The sequence below is a fragment of the Erinaceus europaeus genome, chromosome 3, assembly GCF_950295315.1.
Source record: "Erinaceus europaeus chromosome 3, mEriEur2.1, whole genome shotgun sequence".
NCBI classification, from domain to species: domain Eukaryota; kingdom Metazoa; phylum Chordata; class Mammalia; order Eulipotyphla; family Erinaceidae; genus Erinaceus; species Erinaceus europaeus.
In genome coordinates this window covers 88202185-88224568 of record NC_080164.1, presented here as the reverse complement: position 1 = coordinate 88224568, position 22384 = coordinate 88202185, and the positions used below count along the sequence as shown (strand labels likewise).

Genomic DNA, 22384 nt, shown 5'->3' with positions numbered 1-22384 from the left:
GGGCCTCTGAAAATGACCATTGCATATTAACCCTAGCTCAACGGGGAAACAGCAGATTATTATTATTATTATTATTATTTAAATTCTATTAACAGCCACCAGCCGGTAGCATTTAGGGCGTATTTCATACCATTGAGAAGATGCATCTGGGAGGAGGAAGAGTAGTTGACAATTTTTGGGGGAAAAGCAAGCACAAACACCTCGGTTTAGTTTGGGAATCACTTTGTTGGGCTAGATGACTTAGGCAATAATAATATTAAGAATAAATAATAACAATAATAATTAATTTAAAAGAAAGAACAGAAAAGGAAACGCAAAGGAGAATTTGACTGAGTTTGGACTACTGCACCAAAGTAAAAATCTCTGGGTGGAGGGTGAGGGTAGATTTTTCAGCTTCACTATAGGGGGTGGGTTAGGGACACAGACCTTTGGTGGCGGGAGGGGTGTTAATATGCACTTTCTTAAAAAAAAAACAATGATAGGAATAATTCTTTGTTGGGCTGGATGACTTAGGCAATCATAGTAATATTATTGTTGTGGTTGTTAATAAATAAAAATGGGAATACTAATTCTGCTTCTCCCTGGCTCTCTCTCTCTCAGATCCAGGGTTGGCGAAGGAAGCAGCCCAGCGTCGTGGGATTCTCGGTTCAATCAGAGCCGTCCTCGAAGATTCTCTGCGCGCCGCAAACTTGTGTGAGCGAGCCGGCTGACGGGCACTGGACGATGCGGATCCCGGTGCTGGAAGGCGGGGCGACCCTCCCGAGAACCGCGCCCCGGGGCCGCAGCCCGCAGGTGCCGTGAGGCGCGCGCCCCGCAGACTCGGCGCCGGGGGCGGGGCGGGGCGGCCGGCAGGGTCCTGCGGTCGCGGCAGAGGATGGTGGCGGGCGCCCTGCTGGGCCGAGCGCGCACGGGGCCGCGGGGAGCAGCGCCCGGGGCCGCCCTCTGAGCCGCGCCGCGCCGCGCCGCGCAGACCCGCGCACAGCCGCCTCAGTCCGGGCCTGGGCCGGGACACAGCCGGGGGCGCCGGGCCGCGAGGGGTCGCTCATCATGGCGGATCGCAGCGCGCCCGGCTGCCAGCTCCGGCTCGAGTGGGTGTACGGCTACCGGGGCCACCAGTGCCGGAACAACCTGTACTACACGGCCGGCAAGGAGGTGGTCTACTTCGTGGCCGGGGTCGGGGTGGTCTACAGCAGCCGCGAGCACAGCCAGAAATTCTTCTTGGGACACAACGACGACATCATTAGGTGAGGAGGGGGACCCAGCGGCTCTGGGGGGCGAGAGGGGGGCCAGGGGCAGATCCCAGAGCCCCAGGTAGGAAGGATTCTGTCTGGAACTATATGGGAACCACATAAGGGCTACTGATGTCAAGAGCAGAGCAGAAACTGTGTGTATAGGAAGGGGGGCTGCAGGTGGGAAGGCGAAGGAGAGATCTCTTTGCTCTCTATTCCAAGATGTTGAATGCCGTGTGTGTGTGTGTGTGTGTGTGTGTGTGTGTGTGTGTGTGTGTGTGTGTGTTCGTTCGTGTTCATGTCTGCCACAAGTGGAAGGAACTCGGTTAACTATCAAAGCATTTGTCCTTTCTCCCTTTCCTAGGTAAATGCAGGGTCAGTAACACCCCCCCAACTGCTGGGGTTTTTTGTTTAATAATTTCTCCTCAGGGGAACACCCCCCCCAACTGTTTTTTTTTTTTGTTTGTTTAATAATTTCTCCTCAGGGGGAGTCCTCAGAAGCTTCTACAACAAGGGAGTTAAAGACAAACACTCAAACCTAAAACAAATTTTTGCTGTGGGTAATTTGGAATCTTCATTATCCCAGATGCTTTGAAGCTGGGAAATTTCTGCAGTGGGTGGGGAATTTGTTCTCTGTTATTTCACTTGGTAGTGTTTCAGTGCCAGTGAGCTTGTTATTATACTGAGTGGATTCTTCCCCAGAATCCCTAATTTTATAAAAGGCTGGCAGCTGCTGGGACACAAAATCCTGCCAAACAGCCCATAGAATGACCAACATCTGGTAGTGGATAACCAGACCTGATGGAGCAGAGTTGGTGGATGATTGTGCTAGGTGCCCTCCTTATTGAATGGTAGAGGGATTTGGATTATTGGTCTGGTGCTCATGTTTTGTATCGTAAGCATTTTCCTCCAGCCCTCATTAGCTTCTGTTGTGACCAGACAAGGTGTGGTTCAGATGCTGTTCACAGGACATCCCTTTCAGCTTGAAGGCAGTTGAAGATGATTTCCACACTATGGGAATCTGGGCAGTCCAGACTCGCAGTACCAAGGACTGCAACTAACAATGACCGCATTTGTTTCTTTTAAATATGTGTGTTCATTGATGGAGAACAGTTTGCATCCCATTTTTCCACCACTAGTGTTCTAAGTTTGCCTTTCTTAATGAAACGAATGACTTAAGTCGTGTAAGAGTTAATATCTTAAATTTCTCAGTGATTTAACACTAGCTTTCTGTCCTCTGCTAGTATTTGTGCTTATTCCAGAGCTTTTTTTTTTTTTCCTTCCCTGAGACCTAAAGCTAAAAAACTGTTACAGAAAGTAAAAAGGTAGTATTTCAAAACACACTAAGACTGCTTAAGAGACTTAGCTTTTAGGAGATGTAGATTTTTCACTCCTTGGAGCTCTGTCCTCCTCAAAATGGGGTTAGAACTGACACGTGGAGCTTTCTTCATGTCACATAAGACAAAATAGCTCCCTCTCCTTTATTTCCTTTCTTGCTTGGACATGGCAGTGGTTGTGATTGGGACAGTTGGGGCAGCCTTACCTAGTTCTGGGTCTTTGATTGCTAGGCTGAGGATTTAAGTCACAGGTGCAAATGATTAACAGCCTGAAAAGGTTACATGTTTAAACATTTAAACCCATTGTGTTTTCACTCTACCTTGATGCAGTGTTTTCCATTACAACATCAAAAGAAAGCATACTCCTTTGGGGGGAAGCAAATGGTGATGCAACAGAAAACTCCCTGGGGTTAGATAATATTAAAGCGGCAATTCACTCATCTACTTGGAGGATCAGCACACCAAATCTTAATTTTTCTCTAGTAGGAAAACAAATTAAAATGCACTGTTGAGACTGAAGGTGGGAAAAGGGTGGAGCTGCAGCAAAGCTGTCATGACAGGCAGCTGGAAGCTGGATTCTGTGTGATGCTATCTGGCTTAAAGAAACACTCAGATTTGAAGGAAAGGTGATAGAGGTTTCTTTGTGTTTGTGACTGAAATTTAAGAAGCCTCAGCTAGGGAGTCTGGCTGTAATGCAGTGGGTTCAGCGCACATGGCGCAAAGCACAAGGACTGACTGGCATAAGGATCCCAGTTCGAGCCTCTGGCTCCCCACCTGCAGGGGAGTTGCTTCACCAGCGGTGAAGCAGGGCTGCAGGTGTCTTATCTTTTTGTCCCTCTCTCTGTCTCCCCTTCCTCTCTCCATTTCTCTCTTATCCAACAACAATGACATCAATAACAACAATGATAACTACAACAATAATAAAACAAGGGCAACAAAAGGGAATGAATAATAAATATTTTTAAAAAGAAGCCTCAGCTAATGAAAAGAGGAAGATAGACAATTTTAACTCCTAGTTGACTTAGTAAGGGGGCTCTCTATGTCTTTATGTTGAACAGTGACAACAGTAAATTTAATTTCAAAAAGGACTTCATTAGTAAAATTTCCATGCTACTTTGGTTGATCTGAGTATGTATTGGTGAACATAATTCTTTAATACCTATGTATGTTTTTGCACATAGGAATACAATAAAATTAGGCCCAACAGGTTAAAAAAAACCTTATAAACCACAGAGCATAGTATATTTAGAAGCTATAAAGCCTATTTTTCTGTCATCATTTTGTTTTTTCCTGTGTGTGTGTGTGTGTGTGTGTGTGTGTGTGTGTGTGTGTATTATGGTGTGGCAATATACCATTTTTCTACTTTATTTTTAAATTAACTTATTTCATTTTTTATTACCTTTATTTATTGGATAGAGACAGCCAGGAATCAAGAAGAGGGAGACAGAGAAGGAAAGAGACAGAGAGATATTTGCAGCCCTGCTTCACCACTTATGAAGGGACTTTCCCCAGCAGGTAGGAACTGAGGGCTTGCACCTTGCACACTGTAGTGTGTGCTTAACCCAGTTGCACCACCACCTGTTTCAACCACTTTCTTACTTTAATATATGGGACTTGTCATTATCTTTAATAATTTTATTCTCTAAAACATACTAAATGTTTGAAATCAATACTTAAAATATCGATGTATCGGGGGTCGGGTGGTAGCAGCGGATTAAGGCATGTGGTGCAAAGCTCAAGAACTGGTGTAAGGATCCTGCAAAGCCCAAGGACAGGCGTAAGGATCTGGGTTCAAGCCCCCAGCTCTCCACCTGCAGGGGAGTTGCTTCACAGGTGGTGAAGCAGGTCTGCAGGTGTCTGATTTTCTCTCCCCTTCTCTGTCTTCCTCTTCTCTCTCCATTTCTCTTTCTGTTCTATCCAACAACGATGATATCAGTAACAACAAAAACTACAAGAACAATAAAACAAGGGCAAAAAAGGGGAAAAAAGAAAATTAAAAAAATAAAAAATATTAATGTATCAACTGTGTACATGAAAAGGAACATAATACCTTTTATTTATTTTATTATTATTATTTTAATTTATTGGGGATTAATGACTTACAGTCAACAGTAAAATATAATAGTTTGTACATGTGTAACATTTCACAGTTTTCCACATTACAATTCAACCCCTTCTAGGTCCTTCTCTGTCATCATTTTCCAGCACCTGAACCCTCCCTCCACTGCAGAATCTTTTACCTTGGTGCAATACACCAAACCCAGTCCAAGTTCTGCTTAGTGTTTCCCTTCTGCTCTTGTTGTTCAACGTCTGTCTATGAGTCAGGTCATCCCATATTCATCTGTTTCTGACTTATCTCACTTAACATGATTTCTTTAAGCTCCATCCAAGATGGGGTGAAGAAGGTGAAATTACCATTTTTAAAAATTCCTTTATTGGAGAAAATAAAGAAATTTTAATTTCTTTATTGTTTTATATTTGACAGTACATACAATAGTTTGTACATAACATTTCTCAGTTTTCTACATAACAGTACTACCCCCACTAGGTCCTCTTGTCATCCTTTTTGGACCCGTACTCTCCCCCCCACACCTCAGAGTCTTTTACTTTGGTGCAATACACCAACTCCAGTGCAATCACCATTTTTAATAGCTGAGTAGTGTTCCATTGTGTATTTAGACCACACCTTACTGAGCCACTCATCTGTTGTTGGATACCTAGGTTGCTTCCAGGTTTTGGCTATTATATATTGTGCTGCTAGGAACATAAATATACACATATATTTTTGGATGGGTGTGTTTGGTTCCTTAGGATCTATCCCCAGAAGAGGAATTACAGGGTTATAGGGTAGGTCTACTTCTAGCCTTCTGGTAGTTATCCAGACTATTTATTGCTGAGACTTGGTTCCTGCACAACTCTGCTGTTTCTGGTAACCTTTTTTTTTTTCCTTCCTTTTTTTTTTAAAAAAAGAATTAATATTTATTTATTCCCATTTGTTGCCCTTGTTGTTTTATTGTTGTACTTATTATTGTTGTTGTTGTTCTGTTGTCGTTGTTGGATAGGACAGAGAGAAATGGAGAAAGGAGGGGAGACAGGGAGGGGTAGAGAAAGATAGACACCTGTCGACCTGCTTCACCACCTGTGAAGTGACTCCCTCCAGGTGGGGAGTTGGGGACTTGAACTAGGATCCTTACACTGGTCCTTGTGCTTTGCAATACATGCGCTTAACCACTGTGCTACCACCCTATTCCCTTTTTTTATAGAGTGAGCAAAGGAGAGAGAGGGATAGGAGGAGGAGGAGAAGAAGAGAAGAATTTGCAGCACTGCCCCACTCTTTATGAAGCTTTTCCCCTGCAGGTGGGGACCAGGGACTTGAACCTGAGTCATCAAACATTGTAATGTGTGCACTCTAGTGGGTGTGCCACCACTCTACCTCCGAATTTTTGAAAAAAAGATTGATTTGTTTTAAGATTTATTTTATTGATTGCATATTAGAGAGATCATCACATGAGATAGTGAGAGGAAGAGATAGAAGAGCATCTCACTCTGGTACATATGGCACTGGGTATCAGACCAGGCATCTCCCAGCATTCTACCAGTTGAGCATTTCTCCAGTTGCATACTTATTTATTTATTTTTATTTTATTTTATTTTATTTTATTTTATTTTATTTTATTTTATTTAATTTTATTTTTGCCTCGAGGGTTATTGCTGGGGCTCAGTGCCTGCACTATGAATCTACTGCTCCTGGAGGCCATTTTTCCCATTTTGTTGCCCTTGTTATTGTTGCATTGACGTTGTTGTTGGATAGGACAGACAGAAATGGAAAGAGGAGGGGGAGACAGGGCGAGAGAAAGATAGACACCTGCAGACCTGCTTCACAGCTTGTGAAGTGATTCCCCTGCAGGTGGGGAGCCGGATGCTCGAACTGGGATCCTTATGCCAGTCCTTGCGCTCTACGCCACGTGCGCTTAACCCTATAAGCTACCGCCCGACCCCCCTTATTTGTTTATTAATTAGGGAAAGGAGAGGAGAGAGAACCAAAACATTACTCTGGTACCCGCGATGCTAGGGATGGAACTCAGGGGTGGGTGGTAGTGCAGCGGATTAAGTGCACATGGTGCAAAGTGCAAGGCCCAGCATAAGGATCCTGGTTCCAGCCCCTGGCTCCCCACCTGCAGGGGGATCGCTTCACAGGCGGTGAAGCAGGTCTGCAGGTGTCTGTCTTTCTCTTGCCCTCAGAGCCAGCAAAGCCTTCTTCACAGCCCCCAAATTACTCATTCCTTTTCTGTATCTGTTATACTACTGACTTTACACTTGCAATATTGGTGTGTGAGTGAAGAGAACTATAACCAAGGTGTCCATTAGAAAAGTTCTTTGGGGGGCCGGGTGGTAGTGCAGAGGGTTGATCGCACATGGCACAAAGTGCAAGGACCAGCACAAGGATCCCGGTTCAAGCCCCTAGCTCCCCACCTGCAGGGAGGTCACTTCATGAATGGTGAAGCAGGTCTGCAGGTGTCTATCTTTCTCTCCCCCTCTCTGTCTTCCCCTCCTCTCTCAATTTTTCTTTGTACTATGCAACAGCAAGGACAGCAATAACAACGATAAACAATAAGGGCAACAAAGGGGAAAAAATAGCCTCCAGGAGCAGTGGATTCATTAGGTTATTTTTAAAATTTTAAATTTATTTTATATAGAGACAGAAATGGAAAGGGAAGGGGGCAGTGAGGATAGTGAGAGAGAGTGAAAGAGAGACATCTGTACTATTTTATTCGTGAAGCTTTCTGCCTGCAGGTGGGGACTTGGGTCTTGAACCAGGGTCCTTGCACCTTGTAATAATGTGTGCTTAATCAGGTGTGCCACAGCCTGACCTTTGTTGATACGTGATGCATAATGTGAGCTATTGGATATGGAGCTTAGTTGTATTTTAAAAGGGGTGGGGGGTGAAGGAGACATAGTACCATTCAGCCCTGGCTATTGGTGGTGTCAGGGATTGAACCTGGGCCCTCTAACATGGTACCACCACATGTGCTCCTGGCCCAGTTTTATTCTTTTGAATGATCGCCCCACTCAACAGATTATAGGAGGATGTTTTATTTAAGCCCTGAGAACGTTGTGGCAGGACTGACAGATACTAAAAGTAGTGTTTACTATAAGGCTAACAATAAGACTCGATTTTGGGCCTGAAGACAGGTACAGAGGTTGGAATGATTACTACTTTGGTTTCTGTTTCAGGTAGCATAACACAACACGGGAAAAAAAAATATATATATAGGAAAGGTCACATTAGGACTATAAGCAACTTTGAAACAATGACCAAAAACAATGGTCAACTGGAGGTACTCAAATTTAAATGTTCTTGCATCTCCTTTGGTACATAAAAATAATTGATGCTGCAACTAGATCTGGGCTTGATGTCTCTCAATAGCTGGGTCTCCTAACCTTGGTTCGGCTTGGAGTGGTGGGTAAACTGGTTCAAGTGACATCTGGAGCTGTGTTTTCATGTTCTTTAGTCTGCTGACCAGTTGAAATCAGGGAAACTTGGGGGCTAAAGAGCAGACCTGTGTTGAGTCCCTAGTGTGTATCAGATGCTTTATGTATATGACACCTCCGTGATCCCTCCTTCTCCTCCTTCAACTCTAAGAGGTAACTTTCTTTTCCTTTCTTTCCTTTTCTTTTTTCTTTCTTTTCACCGCCAGGGTTATTGCTGGGTCTTTGTGCCTACACCACGAATCCACTGCTTCTGGTGGCCTTTTTTTTATTTTATTTTTTTTTTATAGGACAGAGAGAAACAGAGAGGATGGGGAAGATAGAGAGGGAGAAATATAGACACCTGCAGACCTGCTTCACGACTTGTGAAGTGTGTTTCCACCCCCCTAGCCCCACCGCAGGTGGGGAGCTGGGGCTTGAACCGGGATCCTCATGTGGGTCCTTACACTTCCTACTATGTGTGCTTAACTCATATGTGTGCCACTGCATGACCCCCTAGTTTTCTTGTTTTATAGGTAGAGCTCTGAAAGGGAAGGGAATTAAAGCAAAGATACTCGAAATACCCACTGTTGATCAGATCTCAGTTATTCTGTTGATTGGTAAGAATATGAAATGAAAGGTTTTCGTGGAAGTTATGATCAGGCCATACATCATGTTACTGTTATTGATAAGCTTTGGTTTATTTATTTTTTTAAAAATTCCCCCTTTAGTTATTTATTTTTATTTATTTTTTTACCAGAGCACTGCTCAGCTCTGGCTTATGGTAGTGCGGAGGATTGAACCTGGGACTTTGGAGCCTCAGTCATGAGAGTCTCTTTGCATAACCATTATGCTATATACCCCCACCCTATTAATTTTTTTATTATGTTTATTTATTTATTGGATAGAGACAGCCAGAAATCGAGAAGGGAAGGGGTGGTAGAGAGGGAGAGAGAGAGAAAAACACCTGCAGCCCTGCTTCACCACTCACAAAACTTTCCCCCTGCAGGTGAGGATCAAGGGCTTGAACCCAGGTCCTTGCGCTTTGTAACATGTGCTCCACCAGGTGTACCGCCACCCAGTTGGGATAAGCTTTAGTTTACTTGGTGATTTTTACTAAGATTTGCTTGATGGGTACATTTACTCTTAGTTATTTGTTTATTCATCCAGAACCTCATCCCACATCTAGAACACACCAGGTGCAGGCAGGCCTAGTCCTGCTCCCCTTCTGCGGGGCGAAACCAATGGCAGAAAAACAGAAAGAAAGTGACTGTAGGTTGTGACAAGTTCTGAGAAGGAAATGAACCCAAAGGGGAATTGAGGTGGCTTAGGGGTATAGGAGCTACCCTAGATGAGCTTTCCAGAGAGAGGCTTCAGAGGGATTTAAGCTTATTCCTAAAGCATGAAAGGAGGCAGATAAGTGACCATCCAGACACAGAGGAGAGGTGAAGCACAAAGGCACCATGAGGGGAGAGACATTGGTGTGCCTGGAATTCTGGTCTCCCCAGAGAAAGACCAAGGTCATCACTGTCCTCATTCAGGTCATTAATGCCTTCTGGGTTTTGGGACCATATGTCCTAGATTTCTCAGGATGGTCACAGATATGCCAATGTGCCACTATCACGGAGGTATTTGCTCTTGTCATATGAGGCTGTATTTTAAGTTAACAGTGTACAAATTGATTAACTTAAATTATGAACATCATGCTTTAAATTAAGTGTGATCTTTTTATTATTATTATTTGGAAAATATGGGGGCCTGGGTGGTGGCACACCTGGTTGAGCGCACATGGTATAATGCACAAGGACTCAGGTTTGAGCCCCCAGTTCCCACCTGCAGGGGAAAAGCTTCTTGAGTGGTGAAGCAGGGCTGCAGGTGTTTCTCTGTCTCTCTCTTCCTCTTTATCACCATTTCTACTCTCGATTTCTGCCTGTGTCTATCTGGTGTCTCTCTTGTCTCCCTGTCTTCCCCTTCCCTCTTGATTCCTGACTGTTTCTAGCCAATAAATAAAGATAATAAGAAAAAAAATTTAAAAAGAAAAGAAAATATGGTTATTATATAAAGGGACACTGCAAGAAAAGCATCAGAGTGGAGAGTATGGTAAAGGAAATGATATTTTTTTATTGGGGTGATTAATGGTTTACAATAAACAGTTGTTAGTATGTACATAAAATTGCTCAGTTTTCTGCAAAACGTTCTCACCCCTAGCCTAAGTCCTTCTCCACTATCTTGTACTAGGACCTGAAAAGCCCTCTTTTCCCTCAGAGTTCTTCACTTTGATGAAATACCCCAAAATCCAATCCACGTTTGGCTTTGTATTTCCGAGGGAATGATATCGATGGAAGTGGAGTGCAAATATTGATGCAAATATACTTAGGTACCTGAAGCCCAAAGGCTTCAATCTTTATCCAAGTTGAATCTCTGCTGCTACTAGAAGCTAGAGTTGAGCAGTACTCTGATTAAAAATATTATTACTGTTATTATTTAGCTGCCTGGGAGGTGGCACAGTGGATAAAGCATAGGACTTTCCAGTCTGTGGACCTGGGTTTGATCCCTGGCATTTACTTTTGAGTTTGAAGAGTACTTTACAAATTCTAAATATATTTCCCTTCACTATTTACAAATAGTTTTCCCGGAAGCATTGGTGGTTCAGTGGTAGAATTCCCACCTGCCACACAAATAGTTTTCCCACTTTAAAAAAATATATATTTATTCCCCCTTTTGTTGCCCTTGTTGTTTTATTGTTGTAGTTATTATTGTTGTCATTGGTGTTGGATAGGACAGAGAGAAATGGAGAGAGGAGGGAAGACAGAGGGGAGAGAAAGACACCTGCAGACCTGCTTCACCGCCTGTGAAGCGACTCCCCTGCAGGTGGGGAGCCGGGGGCTCGAACCGGGATCTTTACACTGGTCCTTGTGCTTTGCACCATGTGTGCTTAACCTGCTGTGCTACCACCCGACTCCCAGTTTTCCCACTTAGTGAGTTGTCTTGATTTTATTAATTTGAAGCACAAATTTCTGCAGTGAGTGGATATCTAATTTGTTTATTTTTTTTATCACTTATACCTGTGACATTAGTTATAAAAACCATCACCTAATTCAAGACCATGAAGCCTGATGTCAATTTTTTTTATTTAAAATTTTTTTAATTTATTGGGGGGTTAATGGTTGACAGTCAACAGTAAAATACAGTACATGTATAACATTTGTCAGTTTTCCACATAACAATTCAACACCCTGTAGGTCCTCCTCTGCCTGATGCCTCTATTTTATACTATTAGGCAAATTACTCTCGTGTTAATTTTTATATATTGTGTAAGGTAGGTTCATTCATTTGCATATGACTGGCCAAATGTCCTAACATTACCTGTTGAAAAGACTATTTCCTCTCTTCTTTTAAAAATATTTAAAAAAAATTTATTTCCTGGGGGCCAGACAGTAGCACAGCAGGTTAAGGTCCCATGGTGCAAAGTGTAAGGACAGGTATAAGGATCCCGGTTAGAGCCCCTGGCTCCCCACCTGCAAGGGTGTCACTTCACAAGCGATGAAGCAGGTCTGCAGGTGTCTATCTTTCTCTCCCTTTCTCTGTCTTCCCCTCCTCTCTCCATTTCTCGCTGTTCTATCCAACAACAATGACAGGACTTGAACCCAGGTCCTTGCACAATGTAACATGTTCGCTTAATCAGATGCACCACTACATGGTCCCCTAAAGTTTATTTCCTATGAGAGAGAGAAGCCAGAGTACTGCTGTTGTACGTGGAACTCTGAGGATAACGACAAGAGCCTCAGTCGTGCAAGTCCTGTCCTCTGCCAGTGAAATTGTTTCACAGGAGATGAAGGCCGTTCTTTCCCCATTGGATTGTCTTGGTTGTTTACAGCATTTGAATGTCCTGAGCCATGGACTCATTCATCTCTCTCAGAAGATGCTGAACATTTAGAGGCCCAGAAACCAAAATATTTGTTAGATAGGTTAACCTTGAAGTAATAGAAATCTGGGGCTTTCGTGGCTAATTTGTGTATATAAAATGGGGTTATGGGAGTCGGGCAGTAGTGCAGCAGGTTAAGTGCACGTGGCGCCAAGCGCAAGGACCAGCATAAGGATCCCAGTTCAAGTCCCTGGCTCCCCACCTGCAGGGGAGTCACTTCACAGGCAGTGAAGCAGGTCTGCAGGTATCTATCTTTCTCTCCCCCTCTCTGTTTTCCCCTCCTCTCTCCATTTCTCTCTGTTCTATCCAACAATGACAACATCAATAACAACAAGAATAGTGACTACAACAACAATAAAAAACAAGGGCAACAAAAAGGAATAAATAAATAAATAAATAAATGTGATTATATCCTATAAAGAGTATGTAGACCTTTGAAACATATAACCAAGTACACTTTGAGGAACCAGAACAGTATTTAGTGATCACTGGTTTAGGAACCAGCAGTGGTCTGTACACCTGCTTTGTTCACTTCTTAACAGACTTAGTGTTTTTCTTTTCTTTTTAGAGACAGAGGCACAGACAGACAGAAATGGAGAGAGAGTCCAGCCATAGCATTGAAGCTTCCTTTAAAGCAGTGGTTGTGGCCTTAAACCTGGGTTGTGCACCTGACAAAGCTACACAGTATGCAAGTGAACTATTTTGCTAGCCTCAGGCTTACTTATTTCTTTTTTAATTAGTGATTTAGCAATGATTAATAATAAGATAAATGGGGTATAATTCAGTACAGTTCCCACTACCAGAGTTCCGTGTCTCATCCCCTCCATTGGAAGCTTCCTATTATTTTTTTTTTGGTTTGGATTTTTTTCTTTATTTCTTTTTGTTGCCCTTGTTTTATTGTTGTAGTTATTATTGATGATGATGATGTTGTTGGATAGGACAGAGAGAAATGGAGAGAGAAAGGGAAGACAGAGAGGAGAGAAAGACACCTGCCAGACCTGCTTCACCACTTGTGAAGTGATTCCTCTGCAGTTGGGGAGTTGGGGGCTTAAACGGGATCCTTATGCTGGTCCTTGCACTTAGTGCCACCTGTGCTTAACCCACTGTACTACCATCCGACTCCTGGAAGCTTCCTATTCTTTATCCCTCTCCAGGAATATAGACCAAAATTCTTCATGGGGTGCAGAAGGTGGGAGGTCTGGATTCTGTAATTGTGTCTCCACTGGGCATGGATGTTGGCAGATATATCCATACCCTCAGACTGTTTCTATCTTTCCCTAGTAGGGTAGGGCTCTGGAGAGGTGAGATGTTGGGACACATTGGTAAGGTCATCTGCCTCAGGAGCTCTGGACAGAATCAGAGTGGCTTCTGCAACTTGATGGCTGACAGGTGGTGGGATATAAAGCTGGACATTTTTTTTTAATAAACAGGAGTCCAGTGGTAGGAATAGTACAGATGAAATTAGAGGCCTTCATGTGGGAAGAAGCTAGGAAGTCTATTTTAGATATGTTCCATGGGGCCCATGACTTCAGTAATTGCTGCTTGAGCCTGATAGCTAACATGCAGGTGGACTAAAAGTAATGTCTGGAAGATAATGTCAGAGTTGAGAATAGGCCTAGAACGCTGGATTAGGGAGGAGAGTAGCTCCCAAATATGAGGAAAGGTATTAATACCGTTAACTGATTTTTTTTTCTTTTTCTTTGCTACCATGGTAAGTGCTGGGGCTAAGTGCCTGCACTATGACTTCACTGCTCCTGGAGGCCATTTTTTTCCATTTTGTTGCCCTTATTGTTATTACTGTTGTTGTTGGATAGGACAGAGAGAAACTGAGAGAAGATGGAAACACAGAGAGGAGGAGAGAAAGATACTGCAGACCTGCTTTACCTTTGGGAAGCGACCCCCTGAAGGTGGGGAGCTGGAGGCTCAAACCAGGATCCTTATGCCGGGATCCTTATTCTGGTCCATGAGCTTCCTGCCATGTGTGCTTAACCTGCTGCACTACCCCACCTGCCCCTGAAATACCACTACCTGTTTACTCCATCAATATGACCTAGGACCCATATCTATCCCTATTTAGCACTTTATAAAATTGAATTTGTAGCCTTCAGTCTAGGTGCTAGAGATAAATCTATTAAGTCAACATAGAGGGTGGAGGTGATACAGGAAGCCGAATAAGTGGCGCAAGAGGATGCCCTTTGACTTCTGCCCTTTTATCAGCCCATGCTTTTCTTTCTCCAGTTGGGAGACAGGCACCATGATGGCTGCAGCCCAGAAGCAGAAATTGAGGATCACCCACTAGTTATCAGGCATTCCCTTCCCCATCAACGTGGAGGAAGGCAGCAGCAAGCCAGCTTGAGAAGAGAAAAGCTTTCTCTGGACTGGTAGAATATATGCAGGGTGATGAGAGCATTGTTATTTATTTATTTATTTATTAAAAAGGAAACATTAACAAAACCGTAGGATAGGAGGGGTACAACTCCACACAGTTCTCATTACCAAATCTCTATATCCCATCCCCTCCCCAATAGCCTTCCCAGTCTTTATCAAGCCTCTGGGAGTATGGACCCAAGGTCGTTGTGGGTTGCAGAAGGTGGAAGGTCTGACTTCTGTAATTGCTTCCCTGCTGAACATGGGCATTGACTGGTCGATCCATACTCCCAGTCTGCCTCTCTCTTTCCCTAGTAGGGTGGGTCTCTGGGGAAGCAGAGCTCCAGGACACATTGGTGGGGTCGTCTGTCCAAGGAAGTCTAGTTGGCATTATGTTGGCATCTGGAACCTGGTGGCCGAAAAGAGTTAATATACAAAGCCAAACAAATTGTTGACCAACCATGGACCTAAAGGCTGAAATAGTGCAAATGAAGTGTTGGTGGACACTCACTGCAGACTATTGTGTACTTTTGCTTTCAGGTATATATTTTGCCCTAGTTTATGGATACATGTGAATATATGCTCTATCTCAGGGGACCTGGTCTATATCTAAGTTTTGGGACTTTGTTAGAAAGTGAACCACCTGGAATGGAATTAGAGAATCCTATGCAAGGAAAGGTCTCACCCGAGCAGTGAAGCTGAAGGGTTGTCATTCCACATCTGAAGTCTCTGGACACAGTCTGAAGTGAAGCATGCTGGGGTAGCACTTGTTGCGTTGATTAGGTTGGTATCGGCGGATGCAATATTATTTGATATGAATTGAGAGAAGCATGCAGGAAAGTGTGCCCCACCCTAAGGTTCTAGGACTGGGGGAAATAGAGGTTCTATAGTGGAAATGTGAGGTTCCTGCTGTCTTAGGGTTCAAGAAGACAATGGATAGTTATTGTTATCATCACATTATTTGGTAATTGGGTTTACTTTGAAAAGTCCCTTTGTTAGGATTTGCTGTATAATACCCAGCATCTTGTATATAGCTGCACCACCGGTTCCTTCTGTTCTCCCTGGTCTAGGCTTTTGAGAGAGTCAAAATATCAAAGACTTAGCCTTTGTATTAAAAAGACTCAGTCTGTGCTTTAAAAAGTTCGAGACAATTTTTCCCCTCTCGTATTAATTAGTGATTTGTATGACTACAAATTAATAGGAGTGTACATAAACACCATTCCCACCACCAAAAGACTTGTGTCCCATCCCACCCCACCCCCCTGCCGCCCTGGGAAACTGAATGTCCACCCTCCCCCTCACCACAGGGTTTTTACTTTGGTACCCTACTCTAGATTTAGTCAAATCCTGCTTTCAGTTTCAAGGCCTTTCTGTTCTTCTTTCTCAACTTCTGTTGATGAGTGGGATCATCCATATTCATCTTTATCTTTCTGACTTAGCTTACTTAACATAATTCCTTCTTGCTCCATGCACGATGGGTCAGAGAAGGTGGGTTCATTGTTCTTAATAGCTGCGCAGTATTCCATTGCGTATATATACCACAGCTTTCTCAGCCACTCATCTGTTGTTGGGCACCTGGTTTTAGCTATTATGAATTGTGCTGCTATGAACATAGGTGTACTCATCTCTTTTTTGTTTGGGTGTTATGGAATCCTTGGGGTATATCCCCAGGAGAGGAATTATTGGGTCATATGGAAGGTCCATGTCTAGCCTTGTGAGAGTTCTCCAGTCTGCTCTCCAGAGAGGCTGGACCAATTTACATTCCCACCAGCAGTGCAGAAGGGTTCCTCTGTCCCCACAGCCTCTCCAGCATTTGTTGCTGCTGTCCTTTTTGATGTATGCCATTCTCACAGGGGTGAGGTGGTATCTCAGTGTTGTCCTTATTTGCATTTCTCTGACAATCAGTGACCTGGAGCAGTTTTTCATATGTTTGTTAGCCTTTTGGATCTCCTCTGAAGTGAATTTTTTGTTCATATCCTTTGCCCATTTTTGGATGGGGTCATTTGCTTTTTTGGTGCTAAGTTTGCTGAGCTCTTTGTATATTCTGGTTATTAGTCTCTTGTCTGATGTATGGCATGTGAAGATCTTCTCCCATTCTGTAAGGGGTCTCTTTGTGTGATAGTTTCTTTGGCTGTGCAGAAGCTTTTTAATTTGATGTAGCCCTATTGGTTTGTTTCTGCTTTAGTCTTCCTTGCAGTTGGGTTTGTTTCATCAAAGATGTCCTTGAGGTTTAGGTGGGAAAGTGTTCCACCAATGTTTTCCTCTAAGTATTTGATAGTTTCTGGTCTAACATCCAGGTCCTTGATCCATTTGGAGTTAATTTTTGTTTCTGGGGAGATAAGGTGGTTCAGTTTCATTCTTCTGCATGTTTCAACCCAGTTTTCTCAGCACCATTTACTCAAGAGAGCCTCCTTCCTTCATTCAATACTTTGGGCCCCCTTATCAAAGATTAGATGCCCATATGTGTGGGGGTTTAATCCTGGGCTTTCAATTCTGTTCCACTGGTCTGTGTACCTATTTTTGTTCCAGTACCAGGCTGTTTTGATGATGATGGCCTTATAATATAGTTTGAGATCTGGGAGTGTGATGCCTCCATTTTTGTTTCTTTTCCTCAATTCTAGGTGTTTTCTGGTTCCAGATAAATGATTGTAGTTTTTGTTCTGTTATCTTAAAGAAGCTTGGTGGAACTTTGATGGGTATCACATTAAATTTGTATATGGCTCTGGGGAGAATATTCATTTTGATGATATTTATTCTTCCAATCCATAAGCATGGGATGTCTTTTCATTTCTTGGTATCAGTTTCTATTTCCTTGAATGGTGACTCATAGTTTTCAGTGTACAAGTCTTTCACTTCTTTGGTCAGCTTTATTCCTAGGTATTTTATTGATTTTGCTGCAACAGCGAATGGGAGTGATTTCTGGATGTCTCTTCAGATTTAGTGTTTGCATAAAGAAATGCCACTGATTTTTGTACATTGATTTTGTAGCCTGACACCTTGCTATATTGCCTAATAAATTCCAGTAGTTTTCTGCTGGATTCTTTAGGTTTTCCATGTATACTATCATATCATCTGCAAATAGTGAGAGCTTGACTTCTTACCTTCCAATCTATATTCCTTTGATTTCTTTCTCTTGCCTGATTGCTATGGCAACAACTTCCAATACTATGTTGAAGAGTAATGGTGATAGTGGACAGCCCTGTCTAGTCCCTGATCCAAGGGGGAATGCTTTCAGTTTCTGTCCATTGAGTATGATGTTTGCTATATATGGATTCCATTATCTTGGGGAATTTCCAGTCTGTTCCCATTTTTTGTAGTGTTTTGAGCATGAATGGGTGTTGCATTTTGTCAAAGGCTTTCTCTGCATCTATTGAGATAATCATGTGGTTTTTGACTTTGCTTTTATTGATGTGGTGAATGATATTGATTGTCTTACATATGTTGAACCTGCCTTGCATTCCTGGGATAAATCCCACTTGGTTGTGATGAACAATCTTTTTGATATATTGCTGTATCTGGTTGGCCAAGATCTTGTTTAATATTTTGGCATCTGTGTTCATCAGAGAAATTGGTCTATAGTTTTCCTTTTTTGCTGTGTCCCTATTTGCTTTTGGTATCAGGGTGATGTTGGCTTCATAGAAGGTGGAAGGGAGTGTTCCTGTTTCTTGGATCTTGTGGAAAAGCTTTAGAAGTATGGGTATTAACTGTTTCCTGAAGGTTTTGTAGAATTCGTTTGTGAAGCCATCTGGTCCAGGACTTTTGTTGTTGGGGAGATTTTTAATAACTGTTTCAATTTCTTTGCCTGTTATTGGTATTATTTAGGTTTTGTAGTTCTTCTTGGTTCAGTTTTGGAAGGGCATATGCTTCTAGGAATTCTTCCATTTCTTCCAGATTTTCTAGCTTGGTGGCACATATTTCCTCATAAAAGTTTTGTATGATTTTTTGGATTTCTGTGATGTCAGTTGTGATATCTCCTCTATCGTTTACGATTCTGTTAATTTGAGTGTTCTTTTTTTTTTTTTAATGAGTCTGGCTAGGGGTTTGTCAATCTTGTTTAATTTTTCAAAGAACGAACATTTGGCTTCATTGATCTTTTGTATGGTTCTCTTATTTTCCATGTTGTTTATTTCTGCTCTAATTTTAGTGATTTCTGTCCTTCTGGTTGCTTTAGGATTCCTTTGTTCCTCTCCCTCTAAGTCCTTAAGGTATGCAGCAAGGTTGAGCATTTTCTTGTTCTTTAATATGTGATTTTATGGCTATGGGTTTCCCTCTCAATAACTTTAGCTGTATCCCAAATATTTTGATCCCTCCATCTAATTTGAATCAAAGTCTAGCAGTATATATTATCCTTGGTTGAACCCTTTTCCATTCAGGGCTCGATAGATACCTTGCCATTCTCTTCTGGCTTTTAGAGTTTGAGTGGAGAAGTCTGCTGATAGTCTTATGGGTTTTTCCCTGTATGTGATATTTTGTTTTTCTCTTGCAGCCTTTAGGATCCTTTTTTTATCCTTACTTCTTTTTATTGTAACTATGATGTGTCTTGGTGTCTTCAGGTCTGGGTTGATTCTGTTTGGGACTCTCTGGGCCTCTTGAATCTTAATATCCTTTCTGTTGTTCAGGTCTAGGAAGTTTTCTTCTATAATTTCCTCTAGAATGCTTCCTTCCCCTTCCTCTCTTTCTTCCTCTGGCAGGCCAATTATACGAATGTTACTTCTTTTGAGATCATCCCATATGTCTCTGTTGTTGTTTTCAGTGTCTCTCAATCTCTTCTTGAGCTTTTTTTTTTTTTTTTAACTCTTTCTTAGTTTTCTCTAGCTCATCCTCTGTCTGGCTAATTCTGTTTTCTGCTTCTGTCAGTCTGCTTTCCCTTCCCTCAGCTTCTTTCTTCAGTTCAGCTATTTCAGCTTTCAGTTCTCTAATTACTTCGATGTAGCTAGTATTTTCCTTGACGGTCTCATCTGTTGTTTCCCTAATTCTGTAAGCCCTTTCCTCCATAGTTGTCTTCATTTCTGTGATTATTATGTTTACTATTACTTGCATACTTTTCTTATCTATGGTTACTTTGGACTGATTTGTAGTTTCTTCTGGGATCCTGTGTTCATTCATTGTAGTAGCAGTTTTATTTGCTCTTGGTTTAACCATTTTTTTATTGATGTGTTTTTTATTTTTATGTTCTGTTGTTCTTTAGATGTTGTGTTTTGAGTAAAAGCCATGCTATACTAAATACCTTTATGAAAAATGCAGTCACCAACCTCGGAAATTACAATAGTAACTGAAGCAAGGATTGAAGCAGTTTAACCAGTACCAGTTAGCCAAACAATGCCTCCAGTCCAAGAAAAAATAGCAACCAAATCCAAATGAAAAAGAAAGATACAGGGAAAAAGGGATAGCAAGAATAGACAATTATGCAAATCTACTGTTCACTGTAAATTCTAGGAGTAGCAAGAGGAGAAAGGGAAGTAGAGAAGAGACACACACAAAGAGAGTCCACTCTGAGTCATATTTCTTCCCCAAAATAATTCACAAGTGAGTATCAGTGAATTCAGAAGAAGGAGGAGGAAAAGAAGACTATAATGAGAAGAAAAAAACAAGAAAGAATAGCAAAAAAAAGAGTGAAAGGAAAGTTTTTTTTTTTTTTTAATTTGGAGGAGGGAGAAGGGGAGAGTGGATAGAGGAGGTAGGTAGAGTGAAACAAGTTCCTTTCACAATGGATAGGACACCCAGTCACCTAGCAATGGAAAATACATTAAAAGTTCATTTTGGTCAACCTGAAGGAGGTCGGGGAAGGGACACATGTATATATAATAGTAATAATAAAATAGAACAGAATAAAAAGCCCTAATAGTCAGTCTGCAGTTTGGACGGCTCCCCATTGGCCTGAGCAAAGACAGCCAATTGTTAAAAAAAAAAAAAAAAAAAAGCACACCCCTGGTGAGCCAGAAATCTTGGTAAAGAAAAAAGCTCAGCAGGGAGCCTGCTAGTAGCAGCTCTCCAGCCCCTGGGATCTGGTTATAGGGTGGGGGGGGAGGGGTGCACTTCAGAAATAATAAAAACATTTTCTTTCTTTTTTCTCTGTTTTCTAACCCAAATTGAGCTATAGTCACCTCCTTGGTGTCACACTTAGGACCCCTTATTCACTGTCCTGCTGACGGCCAGGTATCCTACCCTTTCCAGCAGTTGCTGTAGGAACTCATGCCAGCAGCTGCTTCCAAGTCGTCATCTTGGCTCCGCCCTCCTTGAGTTTTCTCTCTCTCCCTCTTTATCTCCCCCACCCTTCTCAATTTCCTTCTGTTTATCCAATAATACATTTTTTAAAGAAATTTTTTAAAAGCATGGGAAGTTCATTATTTGTTCACCATGCCCCCCCCCCTTTTTTTCTATCACGGAGATGAAATAAACTTTCCAAATTTGCCAAGCACAGTAATCACAAATCTTTAACTTTCAAAATGTTCTCTGTTCATTTTTTTGCACATAGTATTTTTTTCCCTTTGCTGTCAGGGTTATCACTGTTGCTTGGTGCCTATACAGCTCCACCACTCTCAGCAGTCTTTCTTTCTTCCTTTCTTTTAGGTAGAGGATAAAAGGCAGGGAGAGAGAAAGAGAAGGAAAGACACCACAGCACAAGTTCACCACTCCAGAAGATTCCCCCTGCAGGTGCTCCTATGTGGTTGCCTGAGGCACGGATCATAGGGCAATGTGCACACCAATGGGTGAGCCACCTGTCAGCCTTCTCTGTGCACAAGATCAGAAAATAAAAAGGAAACATCTGGGAGTTAGGCAGTAGCACAGTGGATTAAAGTGGTTTAAGCGCAGGTGGCAAAAAGCGCAAGGACCGGCATTGGATTCCGGTTCGAGCCCCCAGCTCTCCACCTGCAGGGGAGTCGATTCACAAGCAGTGAAGCAGGTCTGCAGGTGTCTATCTTTCTCTCCCCCTCTCTGTCTTCCCCTCCTCTCCATTTCTCTCTGTCTTATCCAACAGTGAAGGACATCAACAACAATAATAACCGCAACAAGGCTACAACAACAAGGGCAACAAAAGGTGAAAAAAAAAAAGGCCTCCAGGAGCAGTGGATTCATAGTGCAGGCACTGAGCCCCAGCAATAACCCTGGAGGCAAAAAAAAAAAAACTCTTCTCTGTTGACTGTGAATTGATTTGCCATGAGAATAAAACAAGAACCACAAGTGGCAGTGCTTTTCAGGTAAGAGATTATATCTTGTAAGGAACAGAAAGTCTTTCAAAGAAGTGCAATTAAGGAGTGGACTACAGGGTAAGGACAGGATCTTTTGGAACTCATATATAGTAAGGCTGGTTTCTCACATATCACACGTTGTCAGGAGCTAATATTTCCCTGTTTCTCTTTCATGTTAGCCTCTCAGTGCCTCACAGAGTTCACATCTTTGTTTTCCTCTGGATAATGTGCTCTTTGATTTTTCCCTGACTGCAGACTTTTTTTTCCCACCAGGATTATCTCTGGGGCTTGGTGCTTGCATTATTCCACTGTTCCTAGCAGCTGTCAATTTTTTTTTCTTTTTCAGATAGAGGTCTTGCTCTAGCACTTATGAAGCTTCCCCCATGCAGGTGAAGATCAGGGACTTGAACCCTGATCCTTGCACATGGTAACATGCACATTCTGTGTCACCATCAGACTCCTGCAGACTATCTTTTTAACTCTGTGTGTGTGTGTGTAGTTACCTCTTTGGCAACATGAAATTCCTTTCAACTCCACAACATAAATTGTGGTCCTGTAAGAACAATTGATTTACTATTTTGAGTTTTAATTCCAAATAACCAAGATAGAGAATCTAATTGACAGGACATGGGTCAGGCTGTCCACCCAATCCAACTGTAACCAGGAGGGTGAGGCTATGTTTCCTAGTGTCCCTTTTATTTTTTTATTGCCTCTAGGGTTATTACTGGGGCTCGGTGATGGCACTACAAATTCACTACTCCCAGAAGCCATCTTTTCCATCCCCCCTTTTTTTATTATTTATTTTCCCTTTTGTTGCCCTTGCTGTTTTGTAGTCGTAGTTATTGTTGTTGTTGGATAGGACAGAGT

The 22384-nt window shown here is 42.4% G+C and overlaps 1 protein-coding gene across 1 annotated transcript in view; it reads left to right on the top strand.

Moving 5' to 3' along the window:
* The window catches only part of EML6 (EMAP like 6), a 352660-nt gene that overhangs the window by 1008 nt on the left and 329268 nt on the right, over positions 1-22384 (top strand). Inside the window, exon 2 of the mRNA XM_060187640.1 lies at positions 601-1244. Within this exon, the coding sequence (XP_060043623.1) occupies positions 1048-1244 (197 nt within the window). The 5' untranslated portion in view covers positions 601-1047. The remainder of the gene's footprint in view (positions 1-600; positions 1245-22384) is intronic.